We start from the raw sequence: 27,473 nt of genomic DNA, 5'->3' as shown, positions 1-27,473 counted from the left end.
TTGATCAATATTGCTTTTTGGGTCATCCTCAATTTCTTTATATAGAATAAATATAAGGAATGAAATATCCAATCGTTTATTTATTTTATTACGAAACACACTTAAAATATACTCCCTCCGTCCACGAAAAAACTTCTTATATTTCCTTTTTAGGACGTTCACAAAAAAACTTTCTACTTATTTTTGGACTATGCCCCACCACTTATAATTACTTACTTTTCACTTTTTCACAACTCTCAATATTAATTATAATACATTTTCACCACTCTCAGTACATTCAACAATTTTTTCTCTATTTTCAATACACTCAACAACTTTTTTTATTAAAATCCGTGTCACTCTCTCCTAGAAAGTTCATTCATGAACGGATGAAGTATTTTTTTTAATATTTCATAAAAAAGAAGTTGATCAACTTAACTGAGACGGAGAGAATAATAAAGTAACTACTACTAATTTTATATTTTTATCCGTATGGACTTGAATAGATACCATTCCACACCAAATGCAACATAAATTATTAGTTTCATCAAACCCCTTAACCAAACCAACGACTCCAAATACATGGCGCCAACATCACGCTTCCACGTGTCAGCCTCCCACCAACCACGCGTTTTTTCACAGCCGGCAACGTATTTATTTATTTTTTCTTTTCTTTTTCCAATTTTCACTTTTTTAGATCCGTTATCAACGGTCACTTCTCCCGCTCGCTTTTCACCCAAAATCTTTTTATAATTGCAAACCGACCCCACCACTCTCTACTTTTTTCCGCACACTCACACACACCAAATGCACCAATTATAACAACGCGTTTTTTCGAGTTTTAAAAATCGCCCAAATTTATTGCACAATTCAAGAATCCCAAAACGCGTTTTCCGACACAGCCAATTGCTCCAAGACAGCTCTTTTTCAACTCCTCCCACATAAAATAATTTCCTCTAAATTCGGCCGCCTACTTATTTAGTTATTTAGCACCACAATTCACAACTCCATTTCAAGAGTTTCTATCAAGATTTCTCTCTCACTTCATCTCTCTATATACTAACATCAACTCCCACCACACAATGCCAACCAATTTGTTGAGAATTTTTCTTGTCTACAAGCTCTTCTACACACTTTTCCAATACTTAGTACCCAAGAAGCTGAGAACGTATCTCCCAGCTTCTTGGTACTCGTACACAGAACAACAACAACAACAACAGCAACAACAACATCAGCACATCAAGAACGAGCCGGTTATGTCGTTATCCGCGACGTCCCCGCGCGCTCCCCGACGAATGGACGACGGGGAGCTCCGACGGGTGTTCCAGATGTTCGACAGGAACGGCGACGGGCGGATCACGAAGACCGAGCTCAACGGCTCCCTCGAGAACATGGGGATCTTCATCCCCGGCGACGAGCTGTCCCAGATGATCGACAGGGTCGACGTCGACGGGGACGGCTGCGTCGACATCGACGAGTTCGGCGCCCTCTACCGGGCCATCATGGACGAGCGCAACGAGGAGGAGGACATGAAGGAGGCGTTCAACGTGTTCGACCAGAACGGCGACGGATTCATCACCGTCGACGAGCTGAACTCCGTGCTCGCGTCGCTCGGCCTCAGGCAGGCGCGCGGCGCCGAGGACTGCAAGAAGATGATCACGAAGGTCGACGCGGACGGCGACGGGAGGGTCGATTTCGACGAGTTCAAGCAGATGATGAGAGGGGGCAGCTTCGTTGCACTAGGCAACTGATGCAGCCATCTCAAGCAGGGTAAATTTTCATAGATTGCAGTGTATATAGATCTTGGTTTTTGCTCATCTCTCCATTCATCTGCCACAAGAAACAAAAATATATATATTGATCACACATACCCAAAAATCTATATATATACATATTGCTTCACAAAGCCATCTGCAGAGGCATCAATGATGACAAAGTGTTAGTACAGAAAAGCTGTATATTGTATATGCAACATTTTGCAGCCATTGAGAGAAGAAGATGAGAAGGGAATGAGGCATTGATCAAAGCTGGGATGCTTAACTTTAGGCAAAACAAAAAAAAAGAACATTTTTATTCATTCTTGTAATTCCTGTTTTCTGGCCTTATCTTATGTTTTTTTTCATTTGATTCTAGTCACCTAGTTTTTGTTGATTTTTTTTCCATCTTATTTGAGTCTTTTCCGTGGGTGATGAAATCAAATGTCAACAGTATTACTAATATATCAGTCAACATTCAAATTTTTCTCACTACAGATTGGGACTTTTTGCCTGTGATTGTGAACTGCAAATAGGTTTATTATCAAATAAATGAGAAGGATGAACTCCGACATATATATATATATATATATATATATATAGGGTGAGGTTAAAATAAAAACTTCTTATTATGAGAACTGTGAGAAGTTTTGCACTGAACTTATAAAGTAATTGCACTGAATTTATATAGTAGTTGTACTGAACTTATAAGTAATTCACAATATTTGCTTAGTGTAGAGTTCAGTGCAGTTATTTTATACGTTCAGTGCAAGAGTTCTCATAAAAATATGTTCTTATTTAACCACTTTCTATATATATATATATATACAAAGATGCAAAAGAATATACCGAATGCATGAAAATAAGCTGTTGGAGTTTATAAGCTCTTTAAAATAAGCTCGGCCAAACACCCCCGAAAACTAATGTGCAAATATAGACTAGGGCAAAGAAAGCAACATTTCAAAGAGAGAAAAAGACTGAAACTTTCTTACCTTGGATCCTAGAGAACCGGCATTCTTGCCTCTGTATCAATCATACACGAATGCAATTGCTCGACGACTGGGCCGAACGTATGAGCCAACGGATGGCATTTATCACCGGCCGTGAACGTATGCACGTTGTTCCCCACATGAACCATACTGTAACCAGCCACAGCTTTCACGCCTCTCTCCTTCATCAAACATCTGATCCCAGAAGCATCCGTCCACGAACCTCCAGCAGCAAACGTGTTGGACGCGAGTAGATAACCAGCTGAGCTCGATGGCTCCAGTTCGAGCATCCGAGGAAGTGCACCTTCAGTGAGTTTTCTATCCTCATAGGTCCTGCAGGCACTCAGGAGCGCGCCCCAAGCACTGGCTCCGGCAGCAGGAATGGATTTAATCAGTCGGAATGCATCATCGAGCTTTCCAGCTCTGGCCAGCAAGTCCACGAGGCACGAGTAGTGCTCCGACTTCAGTTCAGTTCCATACTTGGTCACTATGTCTGCGAGGAGAGACACTCCCTCGTCGACCAACCCGCCATGGCAACAAGCAGACAGCACCGAGAGGATTGTTACCGAGTTAGGCCTCACACCGTGAGCTTCCATTTGGGAGAGCAGAGCCACAGCTTCGCGTGGGAGCCCGTTTAAGCCGTGTGCAGCGATAATCGCAGTCCAGGAAACCACGTTTTTCAGTGAGATTTGATCAAACGCCCTTCTGGAAGCTTCTATCGCCCCACACTTCGAGTACATGTCAAGAACTGACGTCCCCACCGCCACATTGGATGCCAAGCCCATCCGGATAGCAATGGCATGAGCGCATTTCGACCTTCCAATCTCAGCAGAGAGGGCACACGCCTCGAGAAGGCTCAGCAGGGTGACGGGGCTCGGCCTCTGCCTCATCTGTCGATACAGAGAGATCGCCTCATCAGGGAAGCCGCAGTGAGTGAAAGCTGAGATCATTGTAGTCCACGTCACAACATCTGGACTTTTGATCTGGCGGAATAGTCTCCACGAAAGATCAATCTCGTTGCACTTTGCATATGCATCGATCAAAGAATTCACAGCAAGCTCATTCGAGTAGAAGCCTCTCCGGATTATCTTGCAATGGATCGACTTGCATTGATGCAAATCCCCTAAGGCTTTACATATCAGAAGTAGGTTCACTAGAGTCACCTCATCAGCACCAAGTCCTGACTTTTCCATCAAAGCAAAGAATCTCAACGACTCATCGTGCTTCTCGTTATGAACAAGCCCGGAAAACAGAGAATTCCACGACACTACATTCCTGTAAGGCATCTCCCCAAATGCTAACATTGCAGAGTCCACATCTCCGCACTTGCAATACATATCAACAATAGTGTTTCCCACAAACAAATCACAATCCAAACCTCTCGAGACCACAAAGGCATGGATCAATTTTCCTGTTTTTAGCTCTCCTAGTTGACTGCAGCCTTTCAACACGGTTACCATGGTTTGTCCATCCGGTTCAACCCCAAACTCCGAAACCATCTGCTTAAACGACTCCAAAGCAAATACGTTTTCATTTTGGTGCACATATCCTCTGATCATCACACTCCATGATATCACATCTTTCTCATACATTTCATCAAAGAGGATTTCTGCATAGTCCATCCTAATTTCTGTGTACATACCCAAAAGAGAGTTTTGAACCGAAGTTAAGCTCCACAAACCACTCCGGATCAAGTACCCGTGAAATCCCTGTCCATCATCAAAAGCTCGTAGGCTTTGATACGCCTGAATCACGAGCACCAAAGTGGAGACATTGGGTTGGAACCCAAATGCTCTAGCTTCAACAAACAAATCGACTCCTTCTTCAAGAAAACCTCGATCCAGATGCCCGTGGAGAATTATATTCCACGAAACCGAATCCCTTGTCTTCATGCAATCAAAAACACTAAATGCACAGCTTAACACACCAGATTTTGCATAAAAGTCCATCAATGAGTTTCTCACAGAGCTGAACGAGTCGAATCCCTGCTTAGTCAAGGATGCGTGGACGGACTGTCCGAGCCTAAATGAGAAAGGTAAGCAAGCCTTGAGCACATGAGAGTAGACTGTGTGATCTATCAGTTGAAATCCGGCCTTCCTTATCTCTATGTAATGGGAAAGCACTTCCTTCCATCTGCAAACTGATGATGACTCTTTGATTTTGTGACAAAGATTTTGGAGATTCGTCACCGATGAAATGGCAGGGCTTCTCATATCCTTAGAGGGAATTTTGAAGCATAGAGGAGTAGGACCTAGACATATATAGAATCTTTGCAACTTCTTTCTACAGCTGCATCAATTTTGTAGCTGATTGTTAATATGTTAGCTGTTGATGAGAATTTCACTTGCATAAAACAATAAAACATGCACAGCTGTACAAAAAACAAAGTATTCTACCTCAATAACATGCATAAATGGAGCAAATGAATAGAACTACTCGCAGGCTCAGTTGTTCAATGCTCGATTTGATAGTAAACGAGCCGATCTGGAGAAAATTTTCAAGCTCGAGCTGGCGGTGCTCGGTTTGTTGGGCTCGCGAACATGTTTGGATTCGTTTGTTAGCGAGCCAGTGCACGAGCCGTCATGCAAAAAAAGGTATATGTGTAGAGAAAGAATTTTGGCCCTTGACCTTAAGTACAAATGATACTACATGTTGCCAATTAATGAGCTCGAGCTTGAACACCATATATACATACACTAGACAAGCCGAGTTCGAGCGAGTAGCACACGAGCTGAGCTCGATCAACAACACAGAAACTCGAGCCATGCTCGAACACCCGAATTATTCAACTCAGCTCGTCTCATTTGCCCTATGCACAAATAGCTCTTTCAGACATAAAAACAAACACATGGTGTGCAAAAGTGCAGCGACGTAGCAAAGCAAAATGCTTATGCCATGTTTATGGGCTACAATAACGATAGAAGTAACCAAGTTTCATTGACCACGAAATCATAGCAATCAGTGATTGGAAAATGAAAACTCACATTAAATTACTCCAAAAATTGCAGTTAGCCGATGGTCGTATCTGTTGTAGAAGTGATTCATTTTCAGCGCCATTAAACAACCTCGAGTTTGTATACCTTTGGCAGCAGCTGTAACCGCCGTCGAGATGTCGCCGGAGATGTATCTCCGGCCGCAGTAATCAATTTATTTGACTCGAGAAACTTGGAGCCGCAGTAATAAATTCAAAGTTACAGTATATAATTTTTTGAATTAAAGTTCAATATAATTCATTATATTATAATAAATTTTGATTCTTATAAAAAATATTATTAAAATAATAGATATAATAATTTAATACGGGTAACACCCAAAAAATTGTGTGGCATTGAATTTTATCTGATAATTGTAGAAGAAGACAATTTTAATTGTTAGTGTGCATAATAAAAAGAGAATGCAACTGTAAAATGAAATATAGCTTCATTCTTGTAATGGAAATATATTACTAAAAACATCTTACATAACATAAACATTACACAACACATAATAAAGATAAACAACTCTACTTATACTAACTATTCTTATAACTTGCAACTTCATCTTTATTTCCTTCAATAGAAAAAAGAAAAAACTCATTTCTTAATTTAGTAATTAGCAACTACTAAAACTCTCAACAAACTCTACAAGCTCAAGCTAAAAACCAACCCGATCTCTTCGTATACTTTGACCACATTTGTCGATCTAGCAAGATGTGCTACCACTTGAACTGCCTCTTGAGGCGCTAGGCATGTCGCAAACCATGATCTTCACGCTCCATTTGCCCATAAAGTCGAAAACCTCAAGGCACTCGACTAAATCAGAGTCGCTCACCAACATCACACATTCATCTTCGTCATCAACATACTTAAGTTGGAACTGCCTCGTATGTAGATTGAACCTCGATGCTACCTCCTCGTAGAGGCGCAAGCATCCTGCTGCAACCTTGAATTTGAACCGAATTGTATCTTCTTTATAAGTAGCTTTGATTGCAACTCTAGACCAACTATCTTGATGGCATGTATCGGTTGGTGAAATGCCTTGCGGAGAGCTTGATGAGTTGCCTTTCATCGTTGAAGCAATTCCCGATCCACTAGATGAGTCAGAGGAAATTGGGATGATATGTTCGACTCTACCATCCTTTTGCCTTGCCCGCTTTCTGGAGTTTGGACTCGACAGCTTGGCTTCAATTGCCGCTAATCTTGAATCGTAGATTTGGAATTGATTGTCGGTCTCTTGTTCCAATTTCACGGTGGTCAAACAAGACGATGGTAGCACGTTCTGGATTGATAAACATGAGTTTTCGAATGAAGGGTTTTGCGTAGGTGCCACTAGGTCCTTGATGGTTGTATCAAATTTAAGTCCTCCTTCAACAGAGCCGAGCACACTTTGTATTTTCCTCAAAGATCGGCTCACCTTGTTTATCTTACGACATGGCCACCTCTGGATGCCGTGTTGTCTGCATATTCTTTTAAGAGTGGTAGGGCAAACTGTTGAAATAAGAAACATTACAATTCAAAATCTTATGATATAAGTTACACATAATCATCATTCATACACATAATCGTGGGATAAAAAAAAATCTTATGACTCACCACCAATACTTTTTGCAGCGTCTTTAAGGCTTCCCGAGAAGTATTTTTGAAGAACACTGAAGCTGACATGCTTTTCAGTCGTGCTTCTCTTCTTTTTCTCCATCAATTTCTTCGATCCAACAACAATTGGCTACAATAATAATAAAATGTGCTAAGAGCTCTATGCATAATCAATATTGTCTCATAATTTTATGGTTTATGATATAGAAAAATAAAAGCAAACATCAAATATTATAGAGTGATTGATTTTTCACAATTATGTAACAAAATGCAAACGATAAACATTTACACATGATCTCTTGCTATCCCTACCATTATCATAACACAATTTTTTTGAAAAATAATATGCACCATATTTTACTATGAGGGCTTTTAGCTATTTAAGTCCTACAATTGAAAGGTATGTCCTATAAACTTTTAAGAGTTAACATTTTTAACTTATATCATCATATTATCTCAAACAATTACAATATGCTTCATGTAAAGGACAGAAGATCTAATGCACACGTACCTGATCATGGGAACAATGAGCTCCTGTCACACGGTTTGACTCTCCATTAATAAGTGATCGTCCAAAACTAGTTCTTGATGATGTTCTTGCCCATGGAGATTCCACTACATTATTATCTGGTAATTTAGTTTTAGAATCCTCTGTGTTGAGCAATTCATCGTCTGACACGGTCCTCAAACTCTTGCAGATCCTTTGCATGGTAATCGAGAGGTTGCTAAGCAAGAGTTGATGCTCTACACTTCCTTTCATGTTGATAGGAAGAAAGATCTCCAGTATATAGTCAGTCTCACCAGTGTAGATAGATCTTATTCTGATTGCGATGGCAGCATTTAGTCCAAATTTACGAGCATGATGAACAAGTGGATAATCCTTGACATGGTATTCCTTTACATCTGGGTAGAAGAATGGTTGATTTGATTGAAGTGCTTTCCCGACAATACCTTGTCCTTCTTCAAGATAATGCTCTGCACATACACGTACAAAACTCTCCATACCTTTGTCATTTATGTAACACGCAGCATCCTCAGTGCAAAGAACGCATTTCTTATTAAGACCTGCATTATATCCCCTAGAACGTGCTCTCATAGTTTCTTCATCAACTCTTTCTACATATTTACGCGGGATCCATGTTAGTGCAAGAGGCAATCCATGTGTTTGACAAACGATGTGTAAAACATCTTTTATCTCAGCTAAAACTGCTCTTTGGTTCTTTGAGAGAGCCTGAAATTGACATTTGATTATATAACTTAGTCCACCATGCTGCTATAAAAATATATATATAATCGAACCAAAAGTTTGATGCAAACCTGGGGATAAAGCTTAAGAGGCACCTTGGTCCTTAGATTCATAACCTGTAAATCACATATATTTGTGTAAAATCAAGAAATAGAATATAAAGGTAGAGTAATTTAAATTAAAGATAAAGCTCAACTAGTAATTTAAAATATCAATAAGTTCAACAATCTAGAATAAAAAATTTTAATTTCTAATGTTGTTTGTTCCCATACAAGTATTTAAAGTAATGATATCATTTAAGAAGAAATGTGGCATAGTCGATAAACTGACCTCTAGTGCTTGGCAAACATATTCCATTTCTAAATCAAAATTGTACTCCTCCTTCTTTGTAACCAGCTCTAGCACTGCACAACATGGCCTTTCAAGTGAATCATCTTCGAAAATAGGTAAGGCAATAGATCCTCGAACCTCATGATCAACAGCATGTTTTATTCGCATGTACTCGGTCTTATTGTAGTACATGACATTTGAGGTCCACTCTGGAGTCTTTGATGTAAAAACACGACCAGGAAGCCCAAGGAAAGAGTCCGGTTTTGATTCTATTGAAAAGGTGAATAGCTGAGACACTTCACGGTATCCAGAAAGCTGATGGTCCGATAGACAAGGTTGTTCACGCGTGCTTAAGATGTACTCGTTCCCACTCTTCACTGGGACCCAAATTTGAGCTAATGTTCCCTCTATAGACGACTCCTTAAGTAGATACATTACTCTGAGCATTCTCTCAGCTAGTGGCAACATAAGAGGTCTTGGGATCACCAGCTTCCCAACACCATGATCACTAGAATCTATTGGAAATACTAGTTGATCTCTACTAAAGGATGAATTTTCCATGACATCCCCATCATCCACAATGGGAATTCCTGAATCATTTGAACTAATGAAGTTCAACCCGTTGTAAGGTGAAAAACTTGCACACGTGCTACTAAGCGGGGACGAGATGAAAGAGGGATTCATCGGCTCAACTAAATTATAAGGGTTGTCGCACCATTGAGCATATGCATCAAAATTCATGAGATCAGAAACATTACTAAATGAATTATCCAGATTCATGGCTTGCACAACATTATCCATTTGTACTAGGTCCATATCATCCATCCACCCCCTTGGCATTACCTCCATTTTAGCTTAGAACTATAGAGTAAATAGTAACTAGAAACAAGCAAATGTTAGAGGATTTTGGAGACGTTCAAAACGAAACCGATGTTAGAGAATTTCCAAAATCCCATTCTTGATGCAAATCCCCTTGAAGTTGAGGCCATATTTCCCTAAAACCCCAAATCTACCTTTCCTAGATCAACCAAACACCCCTTCCAAAGGCTTCAGAAGTTGAAATCTGATGGCAAAAAAAGCAGAATATTTCAATATGTAACAAGAAAATTTGTAATCAAATTATAAAGACATGAATCTCAAGAATAAAATAATATTTATTTAGCTCCCTTTCGTTTATATCGGTTAAACTAATTCTATTTGGATTCTTTAGTCAGATCCAGTTATTGAGAGATTTAATTAATTTTCAGTTACAAAATAAATGAATTAATAAATTTCCTGATAAAAAGGAAGATAAGAGTTTGCAGCACTCAAATACACAAATTTTAGCCAAATATAGAAAGTATTCGTCAAAAAGCTCCTCATAATTCAAACTTGATTTAATGGATGACAACTATAAATCATCGCTAGTAAATTCAGCAAATTAATTAAATAAATCTCTTTCTAGATGAAGGTTTTGTTTTTGGGATGACACTTTCATATAACTCCAAGACCTGTTAATTTCAAAATTGTAAAAAATATATAAATTAGAATTAAGGAACTTTTCTTTTTAAGAGTATATAAATTATTTAAAGACATATTTTATCAAATATGTTTTAAAAAAAATCTAAAAAAAATTATAAACTACTAAACAATTTATTAACTATTTTAATACACCCCTTAATCATCTTTTTAGTCAATGACACATACTCATCAACCAAATTCACTCTTCTAAAAAAAAATCAACCAAATTCACACATTTACGACATACATAAAGCAATATTAAAAAAGAAAAATGATAGGAGAGAGAAATTGTACAGCTACGACGAGAAGAGCATCCTGGCGGCGGCGCGGTGGAGCTTGACGGCGGAGGGTGACGAGAAAGAGACAGAGATAACCGCTACTGGCATTAATTGGCTTTATCGTAGAATTTTGTGAGCTCGAAAATATCCCAACTTAATTCAAAAGAGGAATGGCTATTAATGTAAAACACTTTTTTGTGAAAGATTCTATGCAAGAAAATTATAAGAATGAGATGGTGTATATATAGAATTTTTTGTAACACCGTTTGACTATTCACAAGCGCTGGGCATTGTATATTTTTTTTTGGGAAAAATACAAATATGATTTGTATTTTGATGTCGTAAGAATCTACGATCGCTATTTTGGGCTTCTAGCAAAGCACACAAAAAGGAAAATAATATTTGAAAAATTAAATGTTATTGGATCATACTTATAAATTCGTGAAACTATGTAGTATTTTATTTGGTTTGCATATTTGATCTAATTTTCTAATAGCATTATTATTATTTAGTTATTTCATTATATAATATATATTTTAATGATAATATATAATATGTATTAAAAAATCCGTGAAACTATATATACACTTTATAAATAGTTTTTGTTTTACATAATTTGGTAGACCTGTGTGTATTTAATTTAAGGATATTATATTGTGATATGATATATTATTTTTGAAAGTGTGAATTCTTATACATTTTGGTTGTACTCTCATAATTAATAGTTTTACTTGTTTTAGTTTTTTTAAGGATAATTTAGTTATTTAATATAAGGTTTAAATATTTTATATAGTGATATATTCATATCTAAAATTATTCAAATTTGTGATAAGATTTATACACCTCCCATCCCCAAAAAAATAGTCATAAAGAGTAGAGAAAGAAAACCATGCTATAGTACAATAATAAATAATTAATATATAGAGAATAATACTCTGTTATTATAACTTAAAATGACTTATTTAAATTCAATTTTTTTTACATATGTTACATGTAAAATGCTACTTGTATATCAAAATATATAGTGATAATTATGTCATCACGAGGACTATAAAACACTGGCAGAGCCAAATGGAGGCCAGGCCCCCTCAAATTTTCAATTTTTTAAGAGAATAAAGAGTAACATAACATGTCTAGTCATATATATATAAATTAAGAAGATATTTTCTCAACAATTGATAATAAAAAAAATTGCAACATTTTCAATCGATGAATAACCATCGAAATCAATTGTCATTAGTTTTTCAAACAAAAACAATTAGTCCACCAAGTTTTTTTTCGTAATTATTTGTAGTGTACTAGATCTATTTGATGTATGAAAACATCGAAATCAATTGTCATTAGTTTATATTAATTGATTATATATATTTTTAAAATAATTATATGGACTGACCAAAAAAATTGAACTATGGGACTATTGCCCCCAAACACCATACAAGTTTAAAAATTATATATTTTTAAAATAATTATATGGACTGACCAAAAAAATTGAACTATGGGACTATTGCCCCCAAACACCATACAAGTTCAACCCCTAATAATAATTCCTGGCTCCGCTACTGCTATAAAAGAGTTAAACATTTATATATTTATTTGTTTCCAAATATAACAATAATTGTGCTTTCGGCGACCCAAGCATAGAATACCTTATCTATGTAAACGGAGAAGTTACGTAGAAGATCTCGAGTTCAAACCCATTCGTCTCCTTTTTTCCATTTTTTTAAACAGTGATTTTTAAATTATTTTGACTAAAAAAAGATTAATATCACTTTAAATATCAAATTATTTGCATATTATCATTTATATCCTAAATTATCGAAAATATTATTTTAAATAATAAATTATTAATTTTGTATCAATCGTACCTTCTATCAATTTTTTGCCTCTGTAAAATTTACGTGACTCGCTGAATGTCACTGTGTATTAAAAATTATTATTTTTTAAACTTATATAACACAAATGACATCGTTTGTGCCTTCCTAATTTAAAAAAAAAAATCACTTATAAAAAAATCACATTAACTTATTATAAATTTATAATATCACAATAACTTATAAAACAATGATTTTTTAATAGTTATTTTAACTAAAAAAGATTAATATCACTTTAAATATCAAATTATTTGCATATTACTATCATTTATATATCTTAAACTATCAAAAATATTATTTTAAATTATAAACTATTGATTTTGTATCAACCGTATCTTTTGTCAATTTGTTGCCTCTGTAAAATTTACGCGACTCACCGAATGTCACCGTGTATTTAAAATTATTATTTTTTAAACTTATAACATCATTTTATGCCTTCCTAATTCAAAAAAAAAATCACTTATACTACACAAAACAACATCGTTCTGGGATTTAAAGTGATATCCACCCTAATAATTTTTTTTCTTTAATTCTATTTTTTACCTTCGAATTATCAAATTACATGAAAAAATAAAAGAGAAATGGTCAAATATATGGAATTTTTGGGGATCAAGATTGGCAGAAGATTCCAAAATATTTAATTATATATTAGTTAGATTGATGGGAAGTTTTGTATATAACACCAAACCAGACTCAAACTTGTCACGTGAATGTTGTTACGAGCTATTAAAAACAATCTCGCTGTTTTATATGTGTCGATTTCTCAACCCTTAAAGAAACCTTGAACATGCAACATTATGCATAAATGAGTATTTTAAGGTTGAGAATGTGGTGTTTCGAAGATTTTCGGTTGAATGCTAGATCATCATTTTTTTCATTTCCAACATGATATAATTTGTTTGTTTTCTAATATTAGAAAATCTATTACATAATTCGTTTCGTGTATTCTATTAAAAAATGTACATATAATATTACTATATATAAATGGGAAGATATATATTTAGAAATATCCTAATGAATCACTTATTTAAGGTATACCTCATCCTATTATTTTAATTTGAAGTGCTCCAGTAATATAGTAATGATGTGGTAGTCAGTCGTGGAGCCAAGAATTTAGTTGAGGGGGGCTAAATTTGTACGGTCCCGATTTTTTGGGGGGCATTTCGTATATTTTAGACATTTTTTATTAAAAGACAAGCATAATAGTAATAATACCGAACAACATTTTAATAAATTATACAGTTTCAATACACTAGTGTATATTTTAGGCATTTTTTATTAAGAAAAATATAATAGTATTAATAACGAATGACATTTTCATAGATTATATAGTTTTAAATAACACAATTACCATTAAATTAAATATATATGAGGGATATAACAAGTAAATCAATTTTTATAAGAGAAAGTTCTTTTATAATAATTATAAATATATATCTATATATACTTAAGAGAGATAAAAAAAAAACTAAAAAAATTGGGAGGGGCTCCTCCAGCCCCCCTAGTCACCTTATAAAATCCCAATAATCTATATAATATATAAAAGAGCAGTATAACGGCTACTTTTTCCCATCAAAATTTCTCTCTCCTCGCTTTTCTTTTTTATTTTGATTCTCTTTTAAAAATCATAAACTTTGATTCATAAAAAAATATTCAATATAGATGTTAAATTAAAGATGATGACAAGATCTTTAATTTGATGTAAAAATTATATAAAATAAATTTAAAATAAATAAGTTATTAGTATCATTTAAAGTCACAAAATTATTTTTTTCTCTCTTCTCTCTCATCCATCCTCCTCTCTCTCCTATCTTCTTTCTTTAAATGCTACGGTTCTTCATTTTTTTTTTTCTATTTCATTCCTTTTTCTATTTTTATTTTATTTTATTTTTTTGTTAGAAATTATTTTTAATATTTTTTATTTATATTTTTTTCTGTTATAAAAATTTAAGGCAACTAAAAAGGTTAAACTTATATTTGTTCATTTTTATCAATTATTAATAATTAATTGGTAGTTCAAAAATTAAAAATTCAAATGTTTTCAGATTCATGTGTTTATTGAGATTATGTTGTTCATAACTTCGATTTTTTTTTAGATTTATGTTTGCATTTATTTATATTTAAATTATATTTAATATATGTATTTATTTATTTAAAATATCGTTCAGTTTCAATATTGGTCGTGTATCGCACGAGCGGGCATACTAGTATAGTAATGATATGTTAGTCGCCTTCCAAAAATAATAATAATAATAATTATTATTATTATTTATGCAAAAGATACAAATATATTCATGAAATGTCATCTGAGACAATCCCTGAGTCGGTATATGAAAATTTGCGGTCCAATAAATTGACCAAGAACAAGATCTAACAAACTGAGTTAGACTATGAATAGCTTTATTTATTATTCTATGCACATGACAAACTTGAATTAATAATAATATATTCTTCCTAGCATTACTCGAAGTACCTTGAATATGGCTGGGTAAAAACTGATCTCCATCCTTCTTATAATATTTTTTTCTCTACTGTCGATATACTTAACAACTTTTTCTTAAAATATGTGTCGTCCCTACTAGAAAGTTATTTAGGGGACGGAGGGAGTATTATTTTTGATAAATAAATAAATGATCACATCACGATGAACTCTAATTTAGAATTTTTATCATTCGGCATTAATCATACTATCGCTAGACATCATCTTATGTTCCAAACTTGTGAGCAATGACAATTCCTGACCACCGCCATCTTATCATTATTGTTCACCTCTTTAATAACATCTTCATCTCGAGCTCTTCCATCCGACTCTGTGATATTACTACAATTTTTAATAATAATATATTTATATTTATAGGTAAATGATCAAGTGAGAACTCCATCTTTTCGTGAGAACTAAAAGCTATGAACAAACACATAAATTAAAATACATGAAAAACAGATAATCAAATCGTAAATAGTTAAATATAACATGTATACAAGATTCAGTCTGTATTTTATGTATTATATATATTGTTTACGACTTGACTATATCTATTGTTCATGTATTTTACGTGCTTATTTATTGCACCTCTAAATACAAATTCATGGATATATCGCGGGTTATCAAACACACATATATTGTGGAATATAACTATATAAGCCTTTTACCATTATATTTAGTCGATAAATAAATTGAGCAGATGCATGCATAGAATTAATATTGGGTGGCCATGAACAGATTCCAAATACATTATTCCAAATACATTATAGTATTATATTAGTTGCATTGATTGGGAATTTTGTATCTTACACAAATCAGTTTCAGAGCTTCACGTGAATCATGATGTCATGGCCTATCCAAATTGAAACAATCTCTGTTTTTTTTTGAGGGCATCTCCAAGCTCTGAGCTATTTTTGCAGTCTATATAGATAAAATTATGCACTCTATTTTCCAAAAGTTTTATTCTATTTTATTGTAAGAGAATATTCAGTTTTATTTATTTTAGTATTTTTTTGTGAGGGTTTATTTATTTTAGTCTTATTAACATGTAAAGCTAATTAATTTTAACTAAATTAATTAATTAAAAAACTAGAAGCGATAAATCAAATCATTTGTATTTTCAATATTTATTTTAGTTTATATAATTTTGTTGTTGATGTAATTTTGTTTTTAACAATTGAATCAACAACAATATTAATTTATATATATATATATATATATATAATTATATAATTATAAGGTTGGGCTATTAATTACGTAACATTAGAGATTGTCGCATATAATTTTCCTATAGTAGTTTACCTTCTCAACGGGCCAACAGGCCAACGGCTTTCATAGACATCTAAGAAATAAAAATAAAAAGTAAAAAATGAAAATAAAAAAAATGGAATACCCTTTAGAGGTTACTTAGGGGCAACAGCCTAGGCTTCCATATAAATCTAAGAAATAAAAATAAAAAATAAAAAATGGAATACCCTTTAGAGATTAATTGCTTACTTGTTCACTAAAAAATAAAAAATGGAATACCCTTTAGAGATTAATTACTTACTTGTGAAGTGAACGAGCTAACATTTAGTAATTAATAGTACAAAGTTTCGCTTATAATACATAAATATTTTTTAAATTTGTTTTTTCTTCACATTCGTGAAAATAAATTAAATAATTGCCCAATTTGTGCATTTCATTGTTTTTTACACGAGATAACATATCATGATTTGACATCTACAGTAAAAAATGTTAAAAGCAAATCCTAATTTATTTTTTGAGGGAAAGCAAATCATATCCTAATTTCAACCATATCAAATTTCCAATTCTTTTTTCTTAGTAATTCTCAACCAACCCCTGAATAATAATAATAATAATAATAATAATAATAATAATAATAATAATAATAATAATAATAATAATAATTATTATTATTATTATTATTATTATTATTATTATTATTATTATTATTATTATTATTAACCAAGCGCTAGTGTGATTTAATTTGAGTAATTGGGCTTTTAAAGTAGTAGGCCTATCGGGCCTTACGTAACAATTATTTTCTGAATATTTATTTAACAAAAGCTTTTTATAGGCCCACTGTTCAGACGTATGTGAATGTGACCTTGTCTATATATTTTGAATGACTGAATCCATCAATGAAGGAAAATACATTCATTTTTACTACTAGTATATAATAACTAGTCATAATTTTTATTAATTTATTATTTATATCTTATAAATTAATTGAATAAAAAAATTTACTCGTTACCAACGTCAGAATTGTCAAATTGGCAGTTAGATTTTACGCGTGACACTTCCAGCCGTATTAATTTTGATAAAGCAAAAATTTTAGTGTTTTTTTTTTTTTTGAGAACAAAAAAAAAATTTAGTGTTAATTGGTCTCAACAATCACCATTTTTGGAAGGAATTACAAATTTTCAAACTATCTTAATGTTTTAAACTTTGTTATTGAAGTTTGATATTGTATCTCCTAATTTAGCCTATCAATTTATGCCACGCATATTTATAAAATTTAAGGCAACATTAATGTAAGAATTTAACGATGTAGCACTAACAATATACAATTTTGAACGCATGCATAATGACAATAATAATTGTCGAATTAAGAATTAACTCATTTATCTGAATTAGAAGCCTCATCTACCATAATTCTCTCTCTCTCTCTTGTACATGTTGGAATATAAACTTGATTTGAATAGATATTTGTAAAGAATATTCTAGAATTAGAAGAAAAGAAAGGAAAAAAGAAATTAGAAGAAATTTGTAGAAATATCTAGAATAGTTGAGAATGGTTGAGAATGTATTAGAGAAAGATGAATAATCTAGAATAGTTGAGAAAAAGTTAGGATGGAGAGAACTAGCTACAACTAGAGAATTCTAGTATGTATAGAGAATTCTAGAGAAGTATTAGAAAAATAATAGTTGAGAATATTCTAGAGAATGTAGGAATGATCTACTCACTACTATAAATATGTAACCATGATTGGAATGTAAAGAGAGAAAAAAAGGGAAGAAAGTAATGAAGTGAATTGAAGAAAAATTGTGTTAGTAAACTCCAATCCTCTCACTCAAATTCTTAAGCGCACACACGTCCACAACCAATTTCTCCAAATTTCCTTTAGCCAATCAAATTAATTCTCCATTACATATTTCTTAAATTTCCAACAGTACAATCTACCATAACTATATTAAACAAAGAGATTAGAATGAAAAATCGTCATATAAATTTGAACTAGTACATACAAAATTAAACAACAACAAAAAAAAAGAGAATATAAAAAACTTGATCTAAAAGTGAATTAACGGTCTAAATGTCCTTGATTGTTGATGAATTTACATTGGTTTATGTGCAAAGTCTTACACAAGTACAGTTATGTAAGAAAAATGTAAGAAATTTATGTAATTATAGACTAAGCTAGGATGTTGATATTGGTCAAATTGAAGTGATATTTGAGATTTTTCTTTATTAAATAATACATTAAAATCTCAAATAAAATTATTAATTACGAAAAAATTAAAATTATTTTCCGTAATAAAATTTAATTTTATATAACAAAATAGATAGTCGGCCGAAAAAGTAGTTTCCAGGGAGGTAGCAGTTGATTATGTACTTTTTTCTAGCCGGTTGAGGTAGCCGCCCGACCTCTTCAAAGGTTTTTTTTTTTTTTTCTGATCGACTGTCTACTTTTTTTATTATATTAGTATTATAATTAAAGTTATACTTTTTGTTACTTTTTTTTAGAAATAGATAAAGTGAAGAAATCGAGATTTAATAAGGAAAAAATTGAAGTAGCCATGATTTGTTAAGAAAAGATACTGAATATGTAAGACTTCTATCTTATAAATATATTTATGATTGAGATATTAAGTGGAAACTAAGAATTACTCAGCCCGTCAGCTGCATATATTGGTTTTGAAATCTAGAAAAATCATTTTGTTTCTCAAATCATCGGTATGAGAGATGTTATGAAGCTATTAATTATGTAATGATATCAAAACATGAAAAACAGAAGAGAGATGTTACGAGATTCTTATGTGTAACTTATACTTTATTGACGTTGTAATGTTTTTTTTTTGTTTTTTTTTTGGGAAATACTAGTATTTTTTTTCATTTACCAAAAGCATGTCAAACCACCATTTACAACAAGAAAACATAGAAGCAAACGCCTTAGTTCATAAACATTTTGTAAACTTTAGGGTTCAACTCCCCTCTCACCACCATCATCAATTGACATTGTCTAACTACACTCTCTTCATGGGAAGCCTTGTTGTTAAATCTTTGTTCATTCCTTTCTCTCCATATGTGATAGACAATTGTTGCCACCAACAGTCTATACATAAGCTGCTTCCCCGTCTTCGAAGTTCCTTGTCTTTCTAAATATTCCACTTCATCATCCCAAGCTCCAGCTTTCCTTTGAACACCACACCACATAGCAAATTTATCCCACACATTGGCAGAATAGGGACACAAGAAAAATAAGCGATTGAGTTATTAATTATATTAAATTTTTATTTATTATAATTTTTTTGTGTGAATTAGTAAATTTATAATTAACTGGTCCCCACTGAATTAAATGTCTAGGTCATTCACTGATGGATTGCCATTAAAGTTTTTTCCTCAGAGAGTGGAACTTCTAAATAGAGTGATGGCAGTTGCGAAGAAGATTTCTGAAACCTATCATTCATCAATTTGTGCTCAGGCCAGATTCTTGTTATATGATCACAAATTTTTGTTTGAATTGATGCAGTTTTACAATGCTTCAAAGAAATATGAAACTCAAACTGCCGAAGTTCTTGTTGTTCGGAAATTTATAAGCTGTTTAGGAGCTTATAAGCTGCTCCAAAGTGTTTGGCAAAATAAGCTCTCAAACAGCTTTTAAGCTCCAAAAATAAGCTTCACAAGCTTATAAGCTTCCAAAAAATAAGTTTCTCTACCCCAACTTATTTTTTTATAATCTCATATGCAACAATCATTTTACAAATATTTTTCAACTATAATTTAATTATTTTCATTATATATCATTCAAGTTCATTTTTCTTTGATTTTCTCTCTCTAACAAAAAATTCTCTCTCTAGCTTATAAATTCAATTATCTAAGCACTTTGACAACTTATAAGCTCTTAAAATTTACATCTTATAAGCTCCTGAAACATCTTATAAGCTCTTTAAAATAAGCTTAGCCAAACACCCTCAAAGTCTCTGCTGGAACACTTGTTTACCTTTGTATACACAGTTTTGAGATATTGGAATGTCTTCACAGCCTTGAAAAGACAGATTCCATCGAACTAAAAGGCCTTGTTGTGTTCTGTTTTCATTACTTTGGATTGAGGTTGCCCGATAATTCGTGTGTCGCCTTCCATTTGCCGAACCTTGATGCTGCTTGGGTGAAATATGCAATCCACAAGTTGTGGCTTAGGATGCCTTAAGCTCTTTTTATATTAGTATAGATATAAATTTAAGTACAACTAAAGAATGTTTGAGGAAATGAGTGCCTTGGCAAAGTTAGTGTATAAACCATGCACATCTTGCATTAGTAAAAAAATATACTCCCTCCATCCACCAATTTGTGTCCAAGGAGAAGGGGGCACGGGTTTGAAGAAAAAATGTAATTGTTTATTTGTTGAGTAGAGAAGGGGGCACAACTTTTAAGAAAAAATGATTATTTGTTAAAGAAATATTCCCTCCGTCCCACGAATCTTGACACGTTTTTCTTTTTGGGCCGTTCCACGAATCTTGACACGTTTCCATTTTGGGTAATAATTATTACATTTTCTCTCCTACTTTATCACTTTTATTACTTTATTACTCTCTCTCTCCTACTTTATCATTTTTATATTTTATTAACTACACATTTAAAATACTAATCTACAACTCCTTAATTCTCGTGCCGAATCCACACGTGTCAAGATTCGTGGGACGAAGGGAGTAGGTTCTAAAAATAAGTATGACTTGAATTGGTGGACCGATTAAAATGACAAATTAGATAATGAATTGGCGGACGGAAGAAGTATTAAATAAAGCACATGAAGTTCAACCCTAATTATAAATGCTGGACAAATTCTTTCCACTCTCACCAACACGTGAACAATAACCAAAATACAGAAGAAAATGTTTCCAGCAGTGAGGATTTTCATAGTGTTGTTCTTAGGTATAATTTTACTTGGAGGCCTAACCCCACTTCATGCTTTAGTTCGTTGCTACAAGTTTGAAGTAAGTGTTCTTAATTTTGCTTTCCCTTTTTTAAAGAGTATAAATAAAATTGCTCCTCATTTTCCCGTGGTGGCTCGAATCCCCGACTTATTAGTTGGAGGGGAAGCATCTCAGCTGCACTGCGTTATCAAATTTGAAGTAAGGTTTTTTTTTTTTTTTTTAATTAATATCAATTAATTCTAATCTGTTGCAGGTGATAAAGTCTTCACACAGCAGGCTTTGCAGCAGCAAGACTATGCTAACGATAAACGGACAATTCCCGGGGCCCACTATATATGCTAGAAGGGGAGATTTGGTGATAGTTGATGTTGCTAATCGTGCTGATCAAAATATAACCATCCATTGGTAAAAACAATTATGTAATTTAATTTGCATCTTAATTAAGCTCATATGTAACATGGAGTAAAAATATGTGAAATTGATGGATATTAATTTTAGGCATGGAGTGAAGATGCCGAGATATCCATGGTCAGATGGCACTGAGTTTGTGACACAATGCCCGATTCGACCCGGCCAAAGGTTTCGACAACGGGTGATCCTCTCCGACGAAGAAGGCACATTGTGGTGGCACGCCCACAGCGATTGGACTCGGGATACCGTGCACGGAGCCATCGTCATTCTACCGCCGGCGAGGGAGAGTTTTCCTTTTCCGAAGCCTCATGCTCATTTTCCCATCTTATTAGGTAGGTGTATTAGTTTTTGTTACATTTATTTTAGAGCACTCCCAGCAGAAATCCCAAAATTATGCTCTTATATTCCTCCCTAAAACTTCCCTATTTAATTTTAGAATCTCGATTTTATAAATGCATACACCAGATCTCCTATTTTCTATATGAAAACAATAATTATGTGTGTGCCCTACTAATTATAAGCTTAAAATAAATTTAGGGTGCGTGTAAATTTAAGATTGAATTTAGGTAGGTGTAAAAATTTTTGTGGGCCCCATCCAATTTAGGGGATCTGCTGGATGCATTTTTTATCTCATTTTCAATTATTTTAATCTAAATTTAGAGTTAGTGATGCATTTAGGTGATCTGCTGGGAGTGCTCGTTGTTCCCTTCCTAAATAAGTTTATTTTAGTGATTTTAATTATGACAAGTTTCAATTAAATAATCATTCATGGGAATCGTGATTATCCACAGCCAATCGATATTTATTCACGCCCAACTACATAATTAATTTGGGCAAAATTCATTTTATTTTATCGTGTTATTCACATGAAATCATGATTTATTCACGATCAACCATGTAATTATTCGTTGTTGAAAATGGAAGGTGGCGTAATTTTTGGGATTTCATTAGTGTTAGTTTTTCTACCCAAAAAATGTGGGAAGCCAGAAAAAATTCATGGTAGTAGGATTTAATAATCTAGGATCTATAATTGGTCTTAGTCTCACCCTAATGTAAAATTTTCAATCCAAACTAATCCTATATATATATAGGAATAGTTTTTCAGCCTTTAGATCTTCAAGATCTACGGTTGATTTATTATCCTGTTGGATAAATTCATGGTCCTGAGTTCGAATTTCAAATGCAGCAAAAATTTATTTTTTCACAATTCATACATTTATACAGCGAATTCATACGTATTCTACATAAAATTCATATATTTTTCCTTATTCTTATTTATTATTTTAAGAGGTATTCTCACGATAGTCATTCCCTCTCTCTCTCTCTCTATATATATATGTGTGTGTGTTACAGGTGAGTGGTGGAAAGCTGATGTGCAACAAGTGATGGAGGAATTTTTGGGCAATGGAGGCAATCCCCAAATTTCAAATGCTTTCCTCATCAATGGTCAACCTGGCCACTTGTATCCATGTTCAATACAAGGTGGATTTAATTAAGTTTCTTCTTTAAAAAAAATATCTCCAATTTTGATAGAGTTGTGGTTTTTAACCCGAATTCATAATTAATACAATTATATACTCCCTTTGTCCTATTGATATTGACTCATTTTCGTTTTTCGTCACCTCTATTGATAATGACATGTTTCAAAGAAAGAACATTACCACATTTTCTCACAAAAAGTTGTGGTTTCCATTACTTTTTTTTAAATCACTTTTAGATATTCTTTTATCACTTTTATTTTTAATAATCGTGTCAAATAGCAATGAGCTATTGTAAAGTGTATTGATAGTGAAGAAAATGTGTTATAATTATTATTGGAAGTTGTGAAATGGTGATAATTAGTATTGTGAGTAGTGAAAAAGTGAAAAGTAGGAATAAATAAGTATTATTAGTGGTGGGGTAGTTGTCCAAAAATGAAAAGAAAAAAAGATGAAATTATTTGGGAGACGCCCCAAAAAGGAAAAATAGGAACTTATTTCAAGGACAGAGGGAGTATTTATCTTCGTCTTTCAATTTAATTATCATCTGAGTATTTGAATTTTGTACACGCAGATATACACAAGTTTAGTGTGGAATTTGGCAAGACTTACCATATTAGATTGGTAAACGCGGTGATGGAGAACATCATGTTCTTCAAAATCGCCGGACACAACCTCACCGTCGTCGGCACCGACGGCAGCTACACGAAGCCGCTGACGACCGATTACGTCGCCATCTCCCCCGGCCAGACCATGGACCTGCTGCTGGAAGCCAACCAGCGGCCCAGCCACTACTACATGGCCGCCAGAGTGTACTACAGCGGCGGAGAATACGTCAACACCCCCGCCACCGCAATCATCGAGTACGTTGGAATCGACTATTATCCGCCGCCGTCGCCGCTGCTCCCATGGTTGCCTGAAGTCAACAGCTCGGCGGCATTGATCAATTTTATGAAGAGGCTAAAAAGCCTAGCCGACGCCAAGCATCCCATCGACGTCCCTAAAAAGATCTCAAAGAAGATGTTCTACACGATCTCGATGAATCAGCAGCCCTGCAGCGAGAGCTCGTGTTTGGGGCCGACGAGGCTGCTAGCGAGCGTGAACAATGTGTCGATGGTGATGCCGACGACCGTCGACATTCTCGAGGCTTACTACAGAGAAGGAATAGTTAACGGAGTTTACACCGCTGATTTCCCCGACTTCCCGCCTTTGGCTTTCAACTACACGGTAGATCGAATGTTTGATGAGCAGTCGACGACGCGACTCGCGACGGCGGTTAGTGTTCTCGACTACAACTCGACGGTGGAGCTGGTTTTTCAAGGAACCAACTTGGGCGGAGGCGTTGAACATCCCATGCATTTACATGGATACAGCTTCTACGTCGTCGGATCCGGGTCAGGTAACTTCGACGGGAGGCGAGACCCGGCCGACTATAATCTCGTCGACCCGCCGTTGATGGATCAAATCACCGTGCCGCGAAATGGATGGACTGCTATCAGATTCAAGGCTAACAATCCAGGTTATTCATGAGTTTAAAATTATTTAAAGCCATTATCTTAGGGCGATTTGCAAAAATAGGCCATTATTTTTCGGACTTGCAAAAATAGGCAATTTTTTAGGGTCAAAATGTGACCCAAAATAACCTGATTGGTACACATGTGGCCTAAGAATACCGAAAACTAAAATAATTGGCCTATTTTTGCAAGTCCGAAAAATAGTGGCCTATTTTTGCAAATCGCCCTAAGATAATGGCCTTAATTATTTTAAGCTCATATAAATACACCAACTTTGGACAAATTTTGATTTAACATGAACTTTAAAAAGTGTCAAAAAATACGTCAACTTATTGATTATAGTAATTTTAACATGAAATACAATTTGAGACGAACCAAAATAAATATCGTATAATTTAATATAATTTGACAATTCGGATTCATGCTAAAATTACTACGATCCGATTGGTCCATATCAACATTTCGATATGCTAAGTAAGCTTTAATTTGGCCGAAAATTGAACTCATGCTAAAATTACTACAATCAATAAGTTGGTGTATTTTTTGACACTTTTTAAAGTTCATGTTAAATCAAAATTTGTCCAAAGTTAAATATACCAATAACCCTTAATTAATTCTCATTCTTTCATTTATTTTAGACAAATAACGCCTCATGTTAATGCTTCGAAGTGGAGAGGGGTACATGAACGAATCTAAACACACCAGAAAGAATGATTTTAAAAATATATAGAAAAGAAAGCACATTCGTGAATAGCCTAAATAATTTGATAGGTGCATGCTACATGTGTGCCACCATGATCAACATGACATTTTTTCATTTGGTGGAAAGCATATTCTATTAGCAAAATTATATTAAATCAATAGTTCAGTAATTATATAATCTCCCATCCCATTGATAATAATGATCCCAGTTCAAAAATAAAAATAATTAGGGTCGGTCACTAATTTTCCTTAACTCTTGTGTCCAATGTAAACCTTAAACAAGTGGTCTCCATTTACTTTACATCCTATAAATCTTCTTCTTAATTTCTAAGTTTGGATAAAGTGAATCATTATCAGTGAGACCAAATGAGTATTAGGCCACATTTAAAATTTGTATGCAGAATCAGAATCTGATGAAAGTTAATTAATTTTTAAATAATAAATCTTAATTGATATTGTTGCGTTGATTACAGGAGTGTGGTTCATGCACTGTCATTTTGAGCGTCATATGAGCTGGGGAATGGAGATGGTGTTCATCGTCAAAGATGGCCAAGACCGCCGTGAAAAGATGCGGCCGCCACCACCTGATATGCCTCGCTGCTGAAAAAGCTCTCTTCCTACATATCCTCTTGCATTTTCTGATATTAATCCAGTCGGCTTAAGCGTGTAGAATTATAGGATTATTTGTATGGTGTAATTTTCGAAATAGATCAGTGTTAGCAAGATGCTTATTTGTACTCCTTCTGTCCACCACATGTTGTCATAATTTGTCATTTTGGTCCGTCCACAAAAAATGTCATAATATATTTTTAATAATAATTTGTGGATCACTTTTTTCACTCGCTAACATGTGGGTCCCTTTCTCCGTACTCAATAAATAAACAACATAATTTTTCTTAAAATCTGTGCCTCCCTCCCTTAAGACAATACTTCGTGGACGGATGAAGTATGTTTTATTCTCTTTACTTTTTTTTAAAAAAATAATTTTCCCCCCACCTCATAATCATGTTATTCCATTAATAATACTCCCTGTGTCCCACAATAATGTCACATCTTTCTATTTTCAAACGTCACACATGAGTGTGTATTATTATTTTTAGACACTACCCCACCACAAACCCCTTATTTTTTACTCTTACATTATCAGCCTATTTACAACTTTACCACACATGCTCCAAATAACTATGTTCCGATCCTTCCAAATCTGCCAAAGTATCATGGCGATAAGGGCAACCTGTTCACCGTTCGCCTCTTCAAGAATATTGAAGAACGCCTGCACGAACGAGTCACTTCTAGAAGTAATAGAATCGATGAAAGAGGAGAGGTTACTGGAATTCCAACATGCCTCAGCAAAAGAGCAGAAGAAGAACGAGTGCCACAGATTCTCAAAGCCTCCACGACACGCAGCACACTCTCCCCCCACAGCTAGACCACGCCAAATTATTTCGAGCCACACGCCAAAGAAAATGGTGTACCTTGGGAGGAACATCAAGCCGACTTCACCGAATAGCAGCCATTATCAGAGAAATTCCAGATCATCTTATCCGGCTTATTTTAAAATAATTTATTAAGTAATCTATTTTAATGAAATAAAATATCCAAAATATGTAATAATAGATTCCAGTCCAATTTCGACCGGTCATTAACTAGTACTTCATTTATTAAAAGAGTTAGAATTATAGAATCTTTGACGAATTCATTTACGGGTGCGGCAAGCTCCACAAAATCAGGCAAAGTAGAATCTTTATCATTAATATTCTTTAATTACTTTTGAAATAATCATGTGGACCCCACAAAAATTTAAACCTAAAACCCTAGTTATACCCACTCAAATGGCATGCAACGTAACTTCATAATTTTTGAGAATTTTTCACGGCTGCTCACGGCGAGAGAGAGAATTCCGGTAACACGCGACGAGAATTCTAGAGAAAGATACAATGGCTTCATCTTTACAGGTTCTCCCTCTCAACATTGATATATAATTATATATTGTTTATAACATGAATATAATTAATTACGTTTTGGGAAGTTATTATTATAGTGTAATATGAATTAATTTAGAACATGAATTAATGATGTTTGTGATTTAAAGATTTGTATATTGTTTATGGTTTAACAAGAATGATATTGTTCATTGTCAATGTGGGGTAATATTGTTTAACATGAATGTTGTTCGTGTATTATTTGTATCAATGGATTAAACGTGGGT

The 27,473-nt window shown here is 34.0% G+C and overlaps 4 protein-coding genes across 5 annotated transcripts; 2 read left to right on the top strand and 2 right to left on the bottom strand.

Annotated features, from left to right (window-relative positions):
* Positions 1–664: 664 nt before the first annotated feature.
* Positions 665–2,230, top strand: LOC130999905 (calmodulin-like protein 3). The gene has a single exon (XM_057925598.1). The coding sequence runs from the start codon at positions 1,062–1,064 to the stop codon at positions 1,728–1,730; it is 669 nt and encodes a 222-aa protein (XP_057781581.1). The 5' UTR covers positions 665–1,061; the 3' UTR covers positions 1,731–2,230.
* On the bottom strand, positions 990–6,080 carry LOC130999904 (pentatricopeptide repeat-containing protein At2g17210). 2 transcript variants are annotated; one of them, XM_057925597.1, is made up of 2 exons: positions 5,707–6,080; positions 990–5,011 (listed from the first exon to the last, which is right to left on the bottom strand). In XM_057925597.1, the coding sequence occupies exon 2, from the start codon at positions 4,933–4,935 to the stop codon at positions 2,734–2,736; it is 2,202 nt and encodes a 733-aa protein (XP_057781580.1). In that variant the 5' UTR covers positions 4,936–5,011; positions 5,707–6,080; the 3' UTR covers positions 990–2,733. The 2 variants fall into 2 exon arrangements, with proteins under 2 accessions (XP_057781580.1, XP_057781579.1); XM_057925596.1 differs by lacking the exon at positions 5,707–6,080 and adding an exon at positions 5,119–5,687.
* Positions 6,081–6,213: 133 nt separating this feature from the next.
* On the bottom strand, positions 6,214–10,860 carry LOC130999903 (protein NLP2-like). Its single transcript, XM_057925595.1, has 6 exons — positions 10,664–10,860; positions 8,870–9,932; positions 8,611–8,655; positions 7,805–8,524; positions 7,294–7,423; positions 6,214–7,188 (listed from the first exon to the last, which is right to left on the bottom strand). Exons 2-6 carry the CDS (start codon positions 9,716–9,718, stop codon positions 6,404–6,406), a joined length of 2,529 nt encoding a protein of 842 aa, XP_057781578.1. The 5' UTR covers positions 9,719–9,932; positions 10,664–10,860; the 3' UTR covers positions 6,214–6,403.
* Positions 10,861–21,038: 10,178 nt separating this feature from the next.
* On the top strand, positions 21,039–26,111 carry LOC130999902 (laccase-14-like). Its single transcript, XM_057925594.1, has 6 exons — positions 21,039–21,219; positions 21,413–21,564; positions 21,658–21,902; positions 22,924–23,052; positions 23,623–24,567; positions 25,738–26,111. Exons 1-6 carry the CDS (start codon positions 21,118–21,120, stop codon positions 25,866–25,868), a joined length of 1,704 nt encoding a protein of 567 aa, XP_057781577.1. The 5' UTR covers positions 21,039–21,117; the 3' UTR covers positions 25,869–26,111.
* The last annotated feature ends 1,362 nt before the right edge of the window (positions 26,112–27,473 follow it).

Source organism: Salvia miltiorrhiza, chromosome 8, assembly GCF_028751815.1.
Source record: "Salvia miltiorrhiza cultivar Shanhuang (shh) chromosome 8, IMPLAD_Smil_shh, whole genome shotgun sequence".
In the NCBI taxonomy this organism is placed as follows: domain Eukaryota; kingdom Viridiplantae; phylum Streptophyta; class Magnoliopsida; order Lamiales; family Lamiaceae; genus Salvia; species Salvia miltiorrhiza.
This window is presented reverse-complemented; position numbering and strand designations above follow the sequence as displayed.